The 18043-nt window shown below is 36.5% G+C and overlaps 1 protein-coding gene across 1 annotated transcript in view; it reads right to left on the reverse strand.

The window, feature by feature from the left end:
* Positions 1-11132, reverse strand: part of LOC114651929 (chloride channel protein C-like) — a 58150-nt gene extending 47018 nt beyond the window's left edge. Inside the window, exons 1-3 of the mRNA XM_028802031.2 lie at positions 10808-11132; positions 2943-3078; positions 1751-1831 (exon numbers count right to left, since the gene is read on the reverse strand). Of these exons, the coding sequence (XP_028657864.1) occupies positions 1751-1831; positions 2943-3078; positions 10808-10986 (396 nt within the window). The 5' untranslated portion in view covers positions 10987-11132. The remainder of the gene's footprint in view (positions 1-1750; positions 1832-2942; positions 3079-10807) is intronic.
* Between the last annotated feature and the right edge of the window lie 6911 nt (positions 11133-18043).

Below are 18043 nucleotides of genomic sequence, written 5' to 3' on the forward strand. Positions count from 1 at the left end.
AAAGTGAAGGGGTCTAGATACTTTTTGAATCACATGCATTTCAATTACAGTAAGTACCCAGACAGACAGGTTTCAAACTCAGAAGAGCGGGAACAGAGAAAAAAGAGAAACATTCTGGGTAACTGGCATGAGTAGTTGAGTGACACAAGAGGATGTACTCTAGGCTATTAAGGGGATGGCTGATGCTCTCTGAGGAACACAAAGTGAGCACTTTATCCCTCAAACTTTGACAAGTTGCCTAAATAACAAAAATGATTCTAATAGAAGCCAAGACATTATCTTTAAACGGATCACTAGGAATAATCAGATTATTTTCCACATAATTTAGTAATCTGACACTTTGGTTTGTCCAGGTATTTAATCCTATTTGTAAATGAAGACTTGTACCTCTACCCGTGTCATTAAATCTATTAGAAGTCAGAAGAGACTATGTATCCAGCTCTGTTCTGTCGTGGTTTGTTTTGTATTGCTGTCAGTTGATAGTGGTTCTTTCCTTCTGTTGCTTTCTTAATCTGGTAGTCATTTTATTCCTTTTAAAATACAGTAATCCCTCGCTATATCACGCTTCACCTTTCGTGGCTTCACTCCATTGCGGATTTTATATGTAAGCATATTTAAATATATATCGCGGATTTTTTGCTGGTTCGCGGATTTCTGCGGACAATGGGTCTTTTAATTTCTGGTACATGCTTTCTCAGTTGGTTTGCCCAGTTGATTTCATACAAGGGACGCTATTGGCAGATGGCTGAGAAGCTACCCGGCTTACTTTTCTGTCTCTCTTGCGCTGACTTTCTCTGATCCTGACGTAGGGGGATTGAGCAGGGGGGCTGTTTGCACACCTAGACGATACGGACGCTCGTCTAAAAATGCTGAAAGATTATCTTCACGTTGCTATCTTTTGTGCAGCTGCTTCCTGAAATGACATGCTGCACAGTGCTTCGCATACTTAAAAGCTCGAAGGGCACATATTGATTTTTGATTGAAAAACAAACTCTCTCTCTCTCTCTCTCTCTGCTCCTGACGGAGGGGGTGTGAGCTGCCGCCTTCAACAGCTTTGTGCCGCGGTGCTTCGCATACTTAAAAGCAAACAGCCCTATTGATTTGTTTGCTTTCCTCTGTCTTTCTGACAGACTCTGCTCCTGACGCGCACTCCTTTGAAGAGGAAAATATGTTTGCATTCTTTTAATTGTGAGACGGAACTGTCATCTCTGTCTTGTCATGGAGCACAGTTTAAACTTTTGAAAAAGAGACAAATGTTTGTTTGCAGTGTTTGAATAACGTTCCTGTCTCTCTACAACCTCCTGTGTTTCTGCGCAAATCTGTGACCCAAGCATGACAATATAAAAATAACCATATAAACATATGGTTTCTACTTTGCGGATTTTCTTATTTCGTGGGTGGCTCTGGAACGCAACCCCCGCGATGGAGGAGGGATTACTGTATGTCCTTTTTACTTTTTTATTTTGGTTAAATTTTTGGTTTGTTTTAGTTAATTTTATTGTACAGCACTTTGGTTGTCACTTGTTGCCTTGGAAATGTGCTATATAAATAAACAAGAAATTAAATGAAAGCAAAAATTTTAACTATAGATTCAAATGAGTTAATATACATGAGAAAACCATTTGCTATTCATTACCAAAAAGAAAAACAAAGATCAAACAAATCAAAATTGAAAAAAATGCTTCCTCAAATCACACAAGCCAATTTATATATACTCAGGGAATTGTTTTAAGAGAGATGTTTCTCTTACCAGGACTGATAAAGATGAGACAATCATCATTACAGCGCTGATTCCAAACACATAGCTCCATGTAAGCATGTAATTGCTGTCCTGTAATTACAAGAGCAGATAGCCAGTCATTGATAAAAAGTCTCGTTGAATCATTATTAATTAGAAACAGAACCCTTTATATTCAGATATGGTTATGAAGATTTATAGAATTTAGCTATTCACATCCCAGTAATGGAAAATTTAAGAAAAAGGATAATGAAATGTCATTTGGAAAATCTAGAGTACTGTATTGCCATAAAATAGTTAAATTAATTTTGGTCTTTGCAGAACAAGAAGTATTTTAAGACTTTTGCTCCTATATATAATAAAAATATATTTACTTTATAATCAACACAATGGTTAAGTTTTCGGCATCAGGCTGCTCTCACATACTGTCAAAAAGAACTACTGGGGAAAATGAGATGAATGCCATAGAGATCAGCCTGCTTTACTCCTTTTGATGAAGGAGAGAATAAAACCCTGAAAAACCATTCTCAGACAGAGTAGTATAGCTAAGTGATTTTTTAAATGAAATGTAGAATTATTATTATAAAAGTAATTATAAATTTGATGATTAAAAAATTACCATTATAATGGCTTATGACACCGTCAGTGAAACCTGCTATAATGTTCAATGTGTAACACAAACATTTCTGCTTAAAATGTTTGGCAAATATATTATAACTTATAGCCATGTTTACCATAGTCTTTAATAAGCAAAATAGTTTGTGAAAATATTTAGATTTCTACTTTAGAAATTTTCTTTTTCTGCATTCCATTTCTTGCTAAAATGATTACTGTTCATTTTTTGTATTATTAAATGTGGTTAGAGGGCAGGCTTAGGCCACAACTTTTACTTATGAAATTCATTAATTTATTTCCTGAGGCTGCTTACAGTAGTTAAAACAGGTTTGTGAGAGCCATAGGCTATGTGTGCAGTATCATTTGATCACACATTAATCAAAGCCACAGGTCTTTGGGATGTGGAAGGAATCCAGAGTGCCCAGAAAAAAACTCTTGTAGACATAAGAAGAACAGGCACAGGCTTCACAATGGCAGAGTTCAGGGATGGATATGAACCCAAAACTCTGAAACTTTATGGCAGACGAGCTAACTATTATGCCTCCATCCTGCCATTGTGTGCAGTTTTTTGAAATTAAGAAAATGCTACCTGTATGTAAGGAAGAACAAATTCCCACTTCAGCCTTGTTAGTAATTTGATTGTTTGATATGTCAAAAATCCTGTCACTCCAGTGCCTATGCCAGTCAGCCCCATCATAAGCCAGTAGTCCCAGTCAGCGTGCAAACTGCAAAGAAAAACAAGCTCATTACACATGTCATACAAATCTACAATAAAGATACTCTTTGAATTAAGTTTATTTTTAAGATGAATTACTTGTCAACAAAGGAGGATTAAAGGTGATGTTGATGTTATTACATAATATGTTTGTTTGCAGATAAATATGTAGTATATGGATTGTGCATAAAAATAAAAAATATTGGATATAATTCTCTAGTTCCTGAACATATGTTGCAAAAAATAATATTCACTGACATATTATTACTATTATTATTATTACTACTACTTTTATTATAATTTTTAGTATTACTATTATTATTATTATGATTAGTAGTAGTAGCAGTAGCAGTATTGTCCTACAAATTAAACATGCGGCCACTCTCTGATGCCATCATCTTGTGTTGTTTTTTGTGTTATTAAGCAAGGTAGCCTTCATTTAACAATTAACAGTTATTGACAGATCAAAGAATGTGTGTATTGTTTTGGTATTTTAAAAGCCGTAATAAAAGACAGGTATTTTTTCAATGATTCACTTTTAAAAGAATATATGTGATTGAATATGTAAGACTTGTTCAGGCTACAGGCCTAATTGCAATTTTACAGGCAGATGGTGAAAAATAAAGCACACTGTTTTTTAGTTCTATAATTTTACATATCACAATATAACTAACAATAACCTACTCCTCATCAGGTTTGAAAGTGAAATAAATATAAGAAACAAACAACAGAAAATATATAGATTTTATTCTTATCATTATTTATTTAATAAAAAAGAAAGTTCCTTGTGAAGTGATCTAATACTCCTTGCATGTTTTATCTTTGTCTATATTTGTGGATAGCACAGCATCCAGACACATTAATTGGTGTCCAGCTGTAAAACACTCCCACTGGAAGAACATCCTGTGTGCCATACTAAGTGGTTGTGACTTACTCTTTGCTATAGGTGTGGATTTACACTAAAAAATATTTTTTAATTTTAAATGTCATACAATTTAGTATATTATATTATATATTTAGCAACTGAGCATTGCTATATTTTAGGAGATGAGCGAGGAAGGAATATTTGCTCATAGTATTTTAGAATCCTTTTTTTGACAATAAGAATGGGACACCATTTAATTTGACTGCTATACATGATTTTTTTTAAAAAATCACTTGTATCTCTGTCTGCTTGGTAGGATGACTTTTCCATATTATTGTGCCATTTCAAAGGGCTTCCTCTTACACCACCTGAAACTCCTCCTGTCTCTCACGCTCTCCATCTCATCTCTAAACACTCCTCATGCTACCAGTCAAGTAGTCATCCACAGTTCACCTCTGAACCCTATACTCCGTAAGTCTCTGACAGCATGAAGGCTTTAATTGTCACTCTGAAGTCATTTAATGCCAAACCCTGAAACCACTGCTGGGCATCTTATCCATCCTCCAGCAACCACTGATATAGCCTGCACCTTCTTCTATAACTCTTCATTCACCAAATATTCATGGTAATTCATGATAATTCACCATTTAGCTGCTTGATTTTATAAGCAGCACTGTCCTGTACATTCTCTTCTGGGATCATGTACCCTTTTGCAGCCAGGAACTTTTGCTACCTCTGATGGTTCCTTCCTGGCCTTACTTTCGTCAACAGGGGTTCAGACCCCTTTATCAATAACTGGGCTGCCTTCTCCCTACCAACCTTGATGACTATCATACACTTCCAACTAGACTATCCTTATTTCACACTTGTGCTAGTGCCACTGTCTAAGGTCCTTCCCTGAAATGCAGTACATGTGGTGTTCTTATCAACCACTGGAAAAGCCTTCCTTTTTTGTCCTTGCATGGCAAGATTTATCACCCCATTCCAGATGTCCTCTCTTTAATTGGGGACTTTTATTTGTTCTGTGTTTTAACCTGCAATTGCCCAATTCAGCAGACCACAAGTGTCTTATTGGAAACAAATAAATTGATACAATGATGGTATTAGAATGAAAAAAATAAATAATCATTTTACCATTTTCCCATAATAAAAAAATGTCTAATATTAGTGTACATATTTGTGACATGGACACTGATTGTCCATTGATTGAGCGCACTAAGTTTCAAACATCATTGACTTTATCTGAGTTTTGGATAAAAGTTTCAAGATATCAGATCACTATGTGGCAATGAAAGTATGTTCACTTGTTAAAAGTTTCATTATTCAGCAAAAAATCTGGTTACTTTTCAAAAGACACATTAAGAGACAGCTGTTCAGTTGGTTTCCTGTATTCAGGTAACACATTGTGCACCGGACATTCCAGATGAAACATTTCTCAGCCTTTGTCTGCCATCCCTGTATTTTTTGTAACCTGCTAAACTGAATGGCCACCAGGAGATGGAGCTATTCACGACAGAATAATTCACTTCACATTCACTTTCTTTGCAGCACACATTAACAAATAGACAATTAAAAAAACTCACCAATTAACCTAACCTGTACATTTTTCACATGTAAAATAAAACTTGCATGGAGAAAAGAATGTGCAAACGTCATACAGATGGTGATTATGCTGTGTCTCTGGAACTGTAACAGACCGGTTGCTATTGCATTACTTTAAAATCAGAATTTAAAGGAATGAAAGACAGAAAGCAGCTTTTAATAGGTAATGGGGCCATCTATGCTGTATGGCCTGGAGACAGTGACACTGACGAAAATACAGGAGGCTGAACTGGAAGTGACAGAGTTGAAGATGCTATGATTTTCACTCAGAGTATCAAGGGTAGACAGTAGTACTAGGGTGTTGTACCGTGTTAGCCATTATGAATGTAGAGAAAAGCCAAGCAAAATGACACCTTTTATTGGCTAACTAAAAAGATTACAATATGCAAGCTTTCGAGGCAACTCAGGCCCCTTCTTCAGGCAAGATGTAAGGGTAGACAGGATCAGGAATGAGTATATTAGAGAGACAACACAGGTACGATAATTTGGTGACAGAGTGAGAGAGGCTAGATTGAGATGGTTTTGACACTTGCACAGAAGTGATAATGGGTACATTAGGAAAAGAATGTTTAGGATGGAACCACCAGAGCAAAGGAAAGGAGGAAGGCCAAAGAGGAGGTTTATGAATGTGATGAGGGAGGACATGAAGGCAGTTGGTGCGGCAGAAAATAATATAAAAGATAGGGATAGATGGATGATCTGCTGTGCTGACCCCTAAATGGGAGTTGCCAAAAGAAGAAGAAGAATCATGTTATAGTTTTAACTGGAATTAAATGGAATTTCACTTGACTTACAGTTAATACAGAGTAACTGTATTATTATGAGTACCTGTATGGAATTTTATCATTACCTTCTCCATTTGCATTTGCTAAATGCATATTCTTGATCCTTTAAAACTATAACCATACTGTCAGAATGTGTGATTACACTGGTAAGTGCAGATTTATTAGAATTATAAATAATGATAATAACACATTTTATTATAAGGCAGCTTTACTATACACTATCCAGATGAACTGTAATTGTGGGACCTTAACAGTTTATTCTTATAATTGCCAACCTTACTGGTTTGATTTTTACTCAGCCTTTTAACTTTAACCAGACTGGACAGCAACAATCTCTGTTCAATTTCATTCTTATTTGTGGGACACTAGGTCACAGAACACTGAAAAGATTCTGACACTGTACAGAAAAATGTGATAATGTTCCATATTTGTCAGCAGTTCAAGCAAGTATTTAAAATACATCTAAGCTTGGTGGCTCAACTGTCTGTTTAAAATTGTTTAGGCAAAATTTTTTGTCTTGTGTAAAATAAGTATAAAATATAATATGATAAATACTTTTAATCAGACCAACATATAAAAAACTAGGAAGCAAAAGCCTAATAATGGAAGAGCATCAGGCAGCGTTTATCTGAAAAAGCGACCTCGCAGTAGCGTTGCATAGTAAAGAGCATTTAAATTGTGTGCATCTTGTGCCTTAAAAATCATGTGCTGTTATTTGACGCATTCTTCACTTCCCCTCCCTCTTTTCAAGGTCACTGTGGACATGTTGGTTTGAAGGATAACTTCAAAGGATTCTTTTTGGCCAAGCTTTTTCTTTCAAATAAGTTTTATGAAGCAAATATCTGCTCATCTCCGGAACTTGGCTTAAGAACTTGGTCTGTTGTCCTTGACTGTTTTTAAAGTCTGAAATTTTGAGGCTTAAAAATGCTGTTAGTTTACTTTACATTTTATGTGTAATGAAGTACATAGACTGTGCCTTTAAAGCTGAATGAATGTTATTGCAAAAAATGAGATTATCATATTTATCCAAATGCAAGATGGACAGAGAGAAGCATTTCAGAGCAGCTGTTAGCTCTTCTGTCTCAAGATTCCATCACCCTGACCTTAGACTTGTCCTTGGACACATTGAGTTTGCACATTTCTCGCCTGCACATGTGGGCTCTTTTCTGAGAACTCTGCATTTCCTTCTACATCCCCAAAGACAGTCAATCTTTTAAAGGCCTCTGCAACAGGCTTGTCCTTCATGCTGGGTTGACCCCCTCCTTGTTCCCGAAGCTGCTGGGATATGCTTTAATCCCCTTAAACCTTGAATTGAGTAAGTGATTTTGGAATATTATATTATGTTAAATGGGCCATGTTATTTCAAGATCAAAATATGTAAGACTAATAACAAAAAGGAGACAGCTGACTCTTTCCAATTAATTCTTAATTTTACAACATTTTCTTCTTTATTTCTAGCGCTGTTTTTAACCCTTTTTATCAGTGCTTGAAGTAGCACTAAATTATTGGCAGTACTCTGTCTATGGTGATACACTAGCATTTCATTAAAGAGTTGGGTTAGGGTTAGGGATTGGACTAAAACCTCCAGTGGAAGAGCATTTAAACACTATAAGACAAAGTGGGCATTGCCAATTCTGCTAGGCTTTCAGTTGCACACAAGGCCTGTTAAGGTAGTAGACAGGGATAGAGAAAAGCCATTTGCACCTCCACCTGCAATCCAAAGTGAATGACTGAACTGCGGCCCTAACAACAAGTTGTAGAGAACACAGGAAAGAGCCTAACAGTGAGCCAAGGAAGGCAGCATCACACCACACCATTGAAAAAGGAACATGTAGGAAACATCAAGGATGCACTTCAATGCCGGAAAAGCCCTCTACTGAAACTTGGAGGAACAATAGCAATAACTCCACACAGCATCGGACATCATCCTTACAGATTTTGTATTGCAAAAGTGTACAACACTTCTCAGATCATACACAAAATCATACATTTATTTGGTATCCTTGGGTGGTAGAAATAGAATTCTCTCAACCATTTCCTACAACACCACGGAGAGCAAACCTGCCCAGAACTGTTTTTTGGGTCAAAGTACTGGTCATCCCAGGAACTGTGTTTCTAGCAAAGTATCTTAAGGTAATTCACGAAAAATCTAACTGTTAAGAAAATTTTGATTGTTTTTTCTCTGTATTCTCTTCTTTGTACTCCAGGAATCAATAATTAACAATCATGCACCGAAAATATGCTCTTCTCTGCAAATCCATGTATAGATAATTTTATAGTCTAACCCTTCTTAATATAGACAATATTTAATTTTCTGAAGTTATTTGTTACCTAGACCTTCAGTGATCTTTATGTACAAAATGTGTTCACACCCTATCATCTTCTATGTCTTAAATGTGGAATAACTTCAACAAGTCATAAACTTTGTTAAACATAAACTTCCCAACTTTCCTAATCTTCTGTCACCATCTATGTTTGAATATGTTTAGTGAGTAATTAGGAGAATACTGGCACTTCTGACTTTATCAGTCAATAAATCTAGAGGATCTTAAGCAGTGTTGGGAAAGGTCTTTCTTATTACTATCTCAGCAGTTGATGTAACTCTTTTATTCATAATAAACATTCTTAATCAATCTGTACCAAACACACTATAATTCAGATTAAAACTATGCATTATTTACATCTTTCTAATTTAAAATTATTCAAAAAATATCAGAAACTGTGAACATTACCATGTACCACTGGCCTAGCTAGATCATGTTTTTGGGTTGTCCTAAAATAAGATTATTTTTGGGGAAGGATATTTGCTTATCTGTTAGATAATGTCAGACCTGATTCTTCCCAATTCTTTATTCATTAATTAATTCATAAATGTTATTGTAAAATAAATTTGTCAGGCTTTTGCTGCCTATTGTAAAATAAATTTGTCAGGCTTTTGCTGCCTTTGTTTCTGTTTTACTGCTGCTGTTTTTATCTGTACTGGTAAATATTTTAAAATGGGCCATTTTTCAAATAATTTTCTGAATTGGGAAGCAACAGGGTTTTATGATTTAATGCATTTTAACTCTCTCTTTGAAATGTTACATTGATTGTATTTTTGATTGGACTATTTTTTATATATTATAAGGTGATTTTATGGCATTGTCTCTTGTCTTCTTTTACTGTAATGCATATATTTGAAATTAATTTAAAAAAATAATAAATCTTATTAACCACCTATGTATTTTCTGGTTAGGACTTAGGGAATCAGAAGTGCATTCTGTAAGAATAAGAGTGTGATGCAGGATCCAGAACTGGGCAGATCAAAACTTTATTTTTTTAATATTAATGTTTATACTACGTTATTTTTTAAGTAAAAGCAGGCTATGTTAAGATCATTATAATTAACCTTTAACAAGTAGTGAATGGTGTCATGGTAGTGCAGTGGTTATTGATAATTCTAATTGGTAAAGACATTTTCTTTATTACAGACTTTAAACTCAAACATGGAACAAAAATAAGGCAGGGAAATAGAGTCTGCCGAGGTTACGGTGGCAGCAAAAAGAAGTAAATGCCTGAGGTGCACTGTTAGGCCATCATAGTACACAACACAAATACACATCCATACTCTGAGCTGATATACAGTCTCAAGACAGAATGCAGAAAGAGCTCATTTAAAGGCATTAAGGGCACATTCATACATTTACTTTTCCAAGAGTTATTTGCATAGTTTCATAACACAGGCGATCCATAGCAAAATAGTAAAATAAATTATATTCTGTGGCCCCTGTTCATAGCAGTCCAGTTTATATTTAAAAAGTAGGACATGAAGCATAATGTCCACATGGAGATGAACGACAATGCACATTAGGTAATTCTTATTTCACAGAACTGCACAACACATGCCCTGAGACCATTTCACCCTTTAATTTTGATCTGAAGTTCAAATCCACCATACCCCCCCATAGCAGCTTCTTGGAAAGACTCTGCTTTGTACTAGGCAATGCCATGAAGGATGTTCTTGGAAGTACCCATGAATTTCTGACAGTTTATAACAAGGCATGCTCTTGCATATCCATACTCATGGTAGTGGGCCAGTTCAGAGTTGTCAGTTAATCTAATAAGCAGGCTTTTTTTATGTGGGAGGTTCGCCCTAAGTAGACACAGTGGGGACATGTAAATTCAGAAACACACAAACACAGTGATCAGGCTGGGATTTGAACCTGCAAGTCTGGAGCTGCGAGGCAGCAGACCCAGCCGAAGTGCCACCCACATGCATAAACATATTTATCTATACATTCTTATATACAGTGTAACATGTTCAGCTATTGCTATTCTTATTTTTTAAACAAATAAATATTAAAATAAAATGTTAAATTTAATCATTGTACATGGAAAAAAATGACATTTTATATAATTTTTATAATACACAAGCTCTGTGATATATTTATTGCTAACTTTATCCTCTAAATGAATTCTTAAAGTAGATTTAAAAATTTTCTCTCTACCTTGAACCTCTTTTCTTTAGCCATGCTTGATACACTTTGCTGTGTGAAGGGACAAAATCCAAGCCTTCAAACGTTGCCAGTCGCATTCTGTCTTCTTTGGTAAATTTAGAATTAGCATTTTGTCTTTTTCCAGCATCGGGAAAGTCCTGAAAACCATTATGTCGCTTGCCACTACTCATGGTTAATAGATTGAAAGAGTCTTTTACTTAACTTGAAAAGTCAATTAATGATTTTGAGTTCAGATGGGCGATTTCCTTTCTGTATACAAGAGATTTACAGGCTGCTGGGTGAGCACAGCTACTGATATTTTGTGACACTGTAACCCTATATAACGTTTCTACTGTCCTAAGCCAAGCTATTTTCCAAAAGCCTTTACCACCATCAACCAGCTCCAGCCAGCTGATTTTGTTTTGGAAATTGTCTTAACCAAAAACAAAGAATGTTACAACATTTTGATTTCTCAAGATCTGTGAAATTGGAAAACACCAGTCAAGGAACCTGAAACTCAGTGATCATGTATTGCAAACACTCGGCTTCAGCTGCAGTGCCCTGGTTATGCTTGATTATATGTGATAAGCAAAGTTTGCAGCTCCCTTTTGACAGCACTGATGTTATTTGATGATATTTTTATTTTTTTCCATGATAGGTAATGTACAGGATGGCAGTGGTTAGAACTTTTCCTTCACAGTTCCAGAGTCCATGGTTCAAATCCAGTCAGGTGAATGTTTGAGTGGAGTTTGCTCATTCTTGCCATGTCTGTGTGAGTTTTTTCTCTGTCTACACTGGTGTCCTTCTAAAACCTAAAGATATAGAAGTTAGATTTATTTGCAAATCTAAATTATACCAGTGTGATGGATTGTATCCGGTGAGTTTGGCATGTCATCCAAGCTTTGCTCTTGCTTTGTGGTGAAGGCTACTCAGAAAGGCTCACCATGAACCTGTAATGGAATAAGTGGGTTTGAAAAATGAGTGCCTTTACAAAGTTCAAAGCACTTTCTCTTAAAGCATTTGTAAGTACAGTAATATCCTCCTGAAATCATATCCACAACTATCAATTTCCTACTCTATTTCTCAAGACAAGACAATATCGTAAAATGTACTCACCATTATTAGTACACATATCCAGTGCAGGGAAAGCACAACTCAGTAGTTAGTATCATGAATCAGCCATTCTTTACTCCTAAACATCCAGAGAAAACATGGAAGAATATACCAACTTCATAGAGGAGCCATGTCAGCCCAGGAGTTAACCTGAACTGACTATGCACTGCAGCCTGACACAACAGAGTGCTGTCCATTGAACCGTCATACTAATATACAACTAATACTAAGAGGTTAAAAACTAAATGTTAGGTGTCTGTGTTCATAAAAACCTTACCTTCTACATCACACTAATGCTGATAATGTAGATCTCTATAAACTCCTTAATCACATGAAAGATAACAATTCAAGTTTATAGCTTTTGCACAATGGATTGCTATTACCAATGTCTTCAGATTAAGCAAGAAATCAATGCACTGATGTAAAGAACTAAAGTAACAATGCAGCTCCTTTTGTGTTACGTTGAACAAACACTGATAGTTGTATGTAAACAGAATAAAGCCGGTTGTGTAACTGAGGGGGTCCTCCTGTTTAGCTGATTACACTGCTAAGAGCAAAATGCAGTTTATTTTTAATTAGCTCAGGAAATTGGCAATGGGCTTTGGTTATAGTACTGAAGGTTATTTGGATGTATAAGGAATACTATGCAAGTAACTTTTTGTATGCAATATTTATTGGTTTGTTTTTTGGCCAGGGAATAATATTATTAGTTTAATGGAGGGCTTTACTCTTGAACATATTACATACATATGCACATAAGTAAAACATTCTTGCTGTAAATCAATTCTTGTTCTTCATTGTTACTTGGCTGTTGCCGATGGTCACTGCAAAACACAGTTTTAGAGGAAATGTATTCTTTTTAAATAAAACAGGTAATTAGGGAATATTGGATATAAATATAATTTCACTCTGTAGCACATCCTGTAAAAATGATAGGTTTAATCAAATCTGAATGTAACACTTTGATCTGTAATCTTACAACGTTACCAAATTTTGGAGGGTTCAGATCAAAAGCATTAGACACTGAATTGTGGTTTTGTTTAACTTATTACATATTTAGTTGATGAACAACGTACAATGTACACCTCCTCTATGTTCTATCCATGGAGGACCTCTTTACTGAATTGTGACCAAGGCATGCCTTCACTCCTGGCCTGTGTTGTACCCAGGTCTTGAAATCCAAGGGGACATCCCAGTTCTCCAAAACATAACATATATTTATCCAGCAGGGGCCCAACCCCAATTCCCATCCCAATTCTTTGAAATATATTTCACTATTTGGAGAAATACTGTGTGAAAAGAAATATTCTATGAATTTAAAAACGTATGCTTACCACCCTTAAAGGTAATATTATATCGACCTTTCAAAAAAATACAGGTTGAAAAGAGAAGTTAGTTTTTTAAATCTCGTTATATTATTTATTAGACGGTGTGAAGAAGGCATAGTCAGCTACAGGGCTGCAGAATGTCATACAGTCGTATAGGGGAGACCAACTGGAACACAATCTGCCGGGGATGCTGGTTGTTTAAATATTAGAAGGCTCCTCAGAAGAGTAGAATGGTGGATGTTATAATAAGGGAAGGAGATTGAAAAGAACATCAATATTTGATGGTAGATATCTGGGTTATTCCAAGCTTTGGTCCTTATAAAACTTTTCGTTTCACTTGCCAGTTTCAGATTTGGCCTTTCCTTTGAAATTCTGTCTCTAAAAACAGCATCCCAGAGTCATCTTTCACTGTTGCAGATGAAAAAAGAATTTGGCATGTATCAAGGAAACAGGCATCTGAGGACCTGTAAGGCATCTGTTTCTCAAGTCTTGAGAAAGCTTGCTTTCTTTTTAGTCATTCTTGTGTATATTTGAGAGGGTTTGGTTGTTAAACGTAATATAATATTAATTTTATTTATTTATTTATTTGACTTCTGTAAAATTGTATCTAGTCCTTCCCCTTCATTTTATGTCCTGGTCAGACTCATATAGCCCTTTTTTTCTAGACAGTTCATAGACAGCTTTCATAGATAGATAGATAGATAGATACTTTATTAATCCCAAGGGGAAATTCACATACTCCAGCAGCAGCATACTGATACTTTGTATGAAATGTTCAGTTTCTTTTCAATCCATCACATTGTGCGACCTTCATTTCGCATTTCTTGAGAATTCTGTTTTGTTTTGGGCATTTTTTCAACCCACAAGTGAACTTTAAGAATGCAAGTTTTGAACAGAATAGTGGTTTTCAGCTGTGCTACTGTAATCATAAAGGTTTATCTAATAATTAGTTAGGATTTAAATGATTAATTAAAGATGAGTTAAGAGTTTACCTTTAGGACACTGGAATAATGAATGCTAAAAATAGGGCTTTATAGTTGGATGTAAATTATAAATTATACATCACCTGTTTCAAGCAGTAATAGCCATTTGCTACAGTAGTAATATCTTAGCTGCACTTTTATATCAAGTTAATGGTACTTTGAAAAAAACGGTTCAATTTTTATCTAAAACATTAAAAAATCTGTGTGATAAACTACTTTTAAACATTCAAAATATGGTTAAGCAAATTCAGGGTTAGGGCGGCACGGTGGCGCAGTGGGTAGCACTGCTGCCTCGCAGTTGGGAGACCTGGGGACCTGGGTTCGCTTCCCGGGTCCTCCCTGTGTGGAGTTTGCATGTTCTCCCCGTGTCTGCGTGGGTTTCCTCCGGGCGCTCCGGTTTCCTCCTACAGTTCAAAGACATGTTGGTTAGGTGGATTGGCAATTCTAAATTGGTCCTAGTGTGTGCTTGGTGTGTGTGTGTGTGTCCTGTGGTGGGTTGGCACCCTGCCCAGGATTGGTTCCTGCCTTGTGCCCTGTGTTGGCTGGGATTGGCTCCAGCAGAACCCCGTGACCCTGAGTTCGGATTCAGAGGGTTGGAAAATGGATGAATGGATGGAAATTCAGGGTTATGAGGTTCTGAAGTCAATTCTGAAACAAGAGAGACAGTACTGGATGGAGCACCAGTTCATCACAGGGCCCATTCACGCACACATCCACACTAGGGCCAGTATAAACTTTAACATTAACCTAACACACATGTGTTTGGGAGTAGAGTAGCAGGAGAAAAATCCAAGCGCAGACAACAACTATGCAAAAGGATTTTGACCTTGAATACAGGCTCCGTTAAGCAGTAGTGGTTACCATTGCACCACCATTCAGCCTTATAATTAAATTAATAAACATTGCTATAGAATAAAGCACAGGCTTAAATTTGAACACATAAAAAATGCCATATACAGTACATGCACAGATATTAACTGATATTCATTTGCTCCTGCCTTGCGCCCAGTTCTCCTGTGTTGGGCTCCATACCTTATGACCCTGTACTAGGTTAGGTGAGTCTGAGAATGTCATGCTATGTGTATACACATTTTTACAAGCTTTTTCTTACTAATACAATTATTAAAGTATTACTACCAGATTCCACTCTCCAAGCTCAGCTGGTTATCCAGATGCCAACATTGGTAATGTTCTGTAAAGGTCTAGAAATGGCCCATTACTGGCAACAACATTCCCATGGTACACCAAGTGTCAGTGCAGGACACTATGAAGAGAACGGGAAAGGAAATACTTTGTAAGAACCTCTTGAAATGTATTAATATTTATTACAACATATATTAAAATGGATATGAATAGCCTTAGCAGCAGTTCAAGTAAGAGTATGGAACGGCAAAATGACAAGTCTGACACTAAATGGGTTTCTCTGATATGGCTGGGTGTATCATTCTACAATGGAGTCTGTTTTTAAAATCAGTTTGGCATTTGTAAATTTATACATATTAGTCCCAGCTTATTTCCCTAGTACTATTATTTGTCTTCTATACCTCTGCATGATTTTTCTATCAGGATTCTATTTTTTTTTTTATCATATTGTGCTATTTCATTTTAAGCATGCAATTTTTATTATCATGACATGTCACTAATGTATAAGTGTGATACATAAATAAAATATTTTATTAATAGATTAGTTAGTTCATCCCTTAGTCAATGTAACACATTGTCTAAGCTGTGTATCTATGGTGGGGGCATAGAACTGCAGAACTCACTGGTGCTTGAGGTGTTGGTGATGTACAAATGGAGTATGTAATCACAACAACCCAGATCAAGACTCCAACAGGCCTCTGGGAGACTTACTATAGCTCTCTAACAGCAGATTGTCCATACTTTTAACAATGCAGCACATGGACAACCTGTAGTTTAATGCTGTGCAATACAGTAATCCCTCGCTATATCGCGCTTCGCCTTTCGTGGCTTCACTCCATCGCGGATTTTATATGTAAGCATATTTAAATATATATCGCGGATTTTTCGCTGCTTCGCGGGTTTCTGCGGACAATGGGTCTTTTAATTTCTGGTACATGCTTCCTCAGTTGGTTTGCCCAGTTGATTTCATACAAGGGACGCTATTGGCAGATGGCTGAGAAGCTACCCAGCTTACTTTTCTCTTTCTCTTGCGCTGACTTTCTCTGATCCTGACGTAGGGGGATTGAGCAGGGGGGCTGTTCGCACACCTAGACGATACGGACGCTCGTCTAAAAATGCTGAAAGATTATCTTCACGTTGCTATCTTTTGTGCAGCTGCTTCCTGAAATGACATGCTGCACGGTGCTTCGCATACTTAAAAGCTCGAAGGGCACGTATTGATTTTTGCTTGCTTGTTTTTCTCTGTCTCTCTCTCTCTTTCTGTGCTCTTGACGGAGGGGGTGTGAGCTGCCGCCTTCAACAGCTTTGTGCCGCGGTGCTTCGCATACTTAAAAGCCAAACAGCCCTATTGATTTTCCTCTGCCTTTATGACAGTCTCTGCTCCTGACTCCTTTGAAGAGGAAGATATGTTTGCATTCTTTTAATTGTGAGACAGAACTGTCATCTCTGTCTTGTCATGGAGCACAGTTTAAACTTTTGAAAAAGAGACAAATGTTTGTTTGCAGTGTTTGAATAACGTTCCTGTCTCTCTACAACCTCCTGTGTTTCTGCGCAAATCTGTGACCCAAGCATGACAATATAAAAATAACCATATAAACATATGGTTTCTACTTCGCGGATTTTCTTATTTCGCGGGTGGCTCTGGAACGCAACCCCCGCGATGGAGGAGGGATTACTGTATTAGAGTTAAGTGTAAGGAGGCGTGTTTCATCAAGCTGAGTGTTTGCACCTTGCTCTTTTTGGGGACTTGTCTAAATTGATTCTTTGAGCAAGGGGTTTGTCTCCCTTGATCAGTTCAGCATGCTCAGACTCGATCGTTTCATTGTGCAGGTTTGGTGAAAAGGCCCCATTTACAGTAAACTTAATTTATATAGATAATAAGATTTTGAGAGAGCTCTAATCATATCAAATGCATTCCATTCAAAAAGTTGTTGTATAGAGTGAATCACCTTCCAAAGACAAATAGCTTTTGAATGGGGCCTTGGCCTTCAGTTTGTACTTCCATGAATTTTAAGATTATTTTTCAATCTGCCATTGCTATTATTTATAGATACCTAATGCAAGAAAGAAACATGGTGCAGGATGTATTAATTACCTATGAGTAAAGGGACAAAACAGAAGTATCTTTATTTTTAATCTTAACAACTTTGCTTTATTAGTAGATTACCAATTGGACTGAAACGTTGGTTAAATGGTAGACAGAAGCTACAGATATTAACACTCGCTTACCTGATAAATATTTAGATTGATCTTGCAGCACACACCAGTTCACAAACAGATTTTTTCACAAAGTGGTGACATAGATACGTATGAGTTTTCTTAACTTCTGATATGGTGATCGACTGTGAATTTTTGCTTTTTAAATAATCCAGTTTCCTAATTGGAGACCCATGACGTGTGCTCATTTCTGTCCTAGTCATGATCTGTATTAACCCTGCTCTGACACCATTTTGTTTGTGTGAGGTTTCATGTGAGTGCTCCATTCCTTCGCATGTCACAAAGATATGTTGGTTGTTCTGACTACACATTCTCTTGTTTAGAAGAGAGTGGCTGTCTGCAGATAGACAAATGAAAGTTATCTGCTGCCTTTAGTTGTGCTACAAACAAATTGTACATTTTCTTTCTCTTTTTATAGCGGCAGTTCAAAAGTTGATGTCTGAAGAGTTGCCAGCCCTGTGAAG

The sequence above is a fragment of the Erpetoichthys calabaricus genome, chromosome 1 (assembly GCF_900747795.2).
Source record: "Erpetoichthys calabaricus chromosome 1, fErpCal1.3, whole genome shotgun sequence".
In the NCBI taxonomy this organism is placed as follows: domain Eukaryota; kingdom Metazoa; phylum Chordata; class Cladistia; order Polypteriformes; family Polypteridae; genus Erpetoichthys; species Erpetoichthys calabaricus.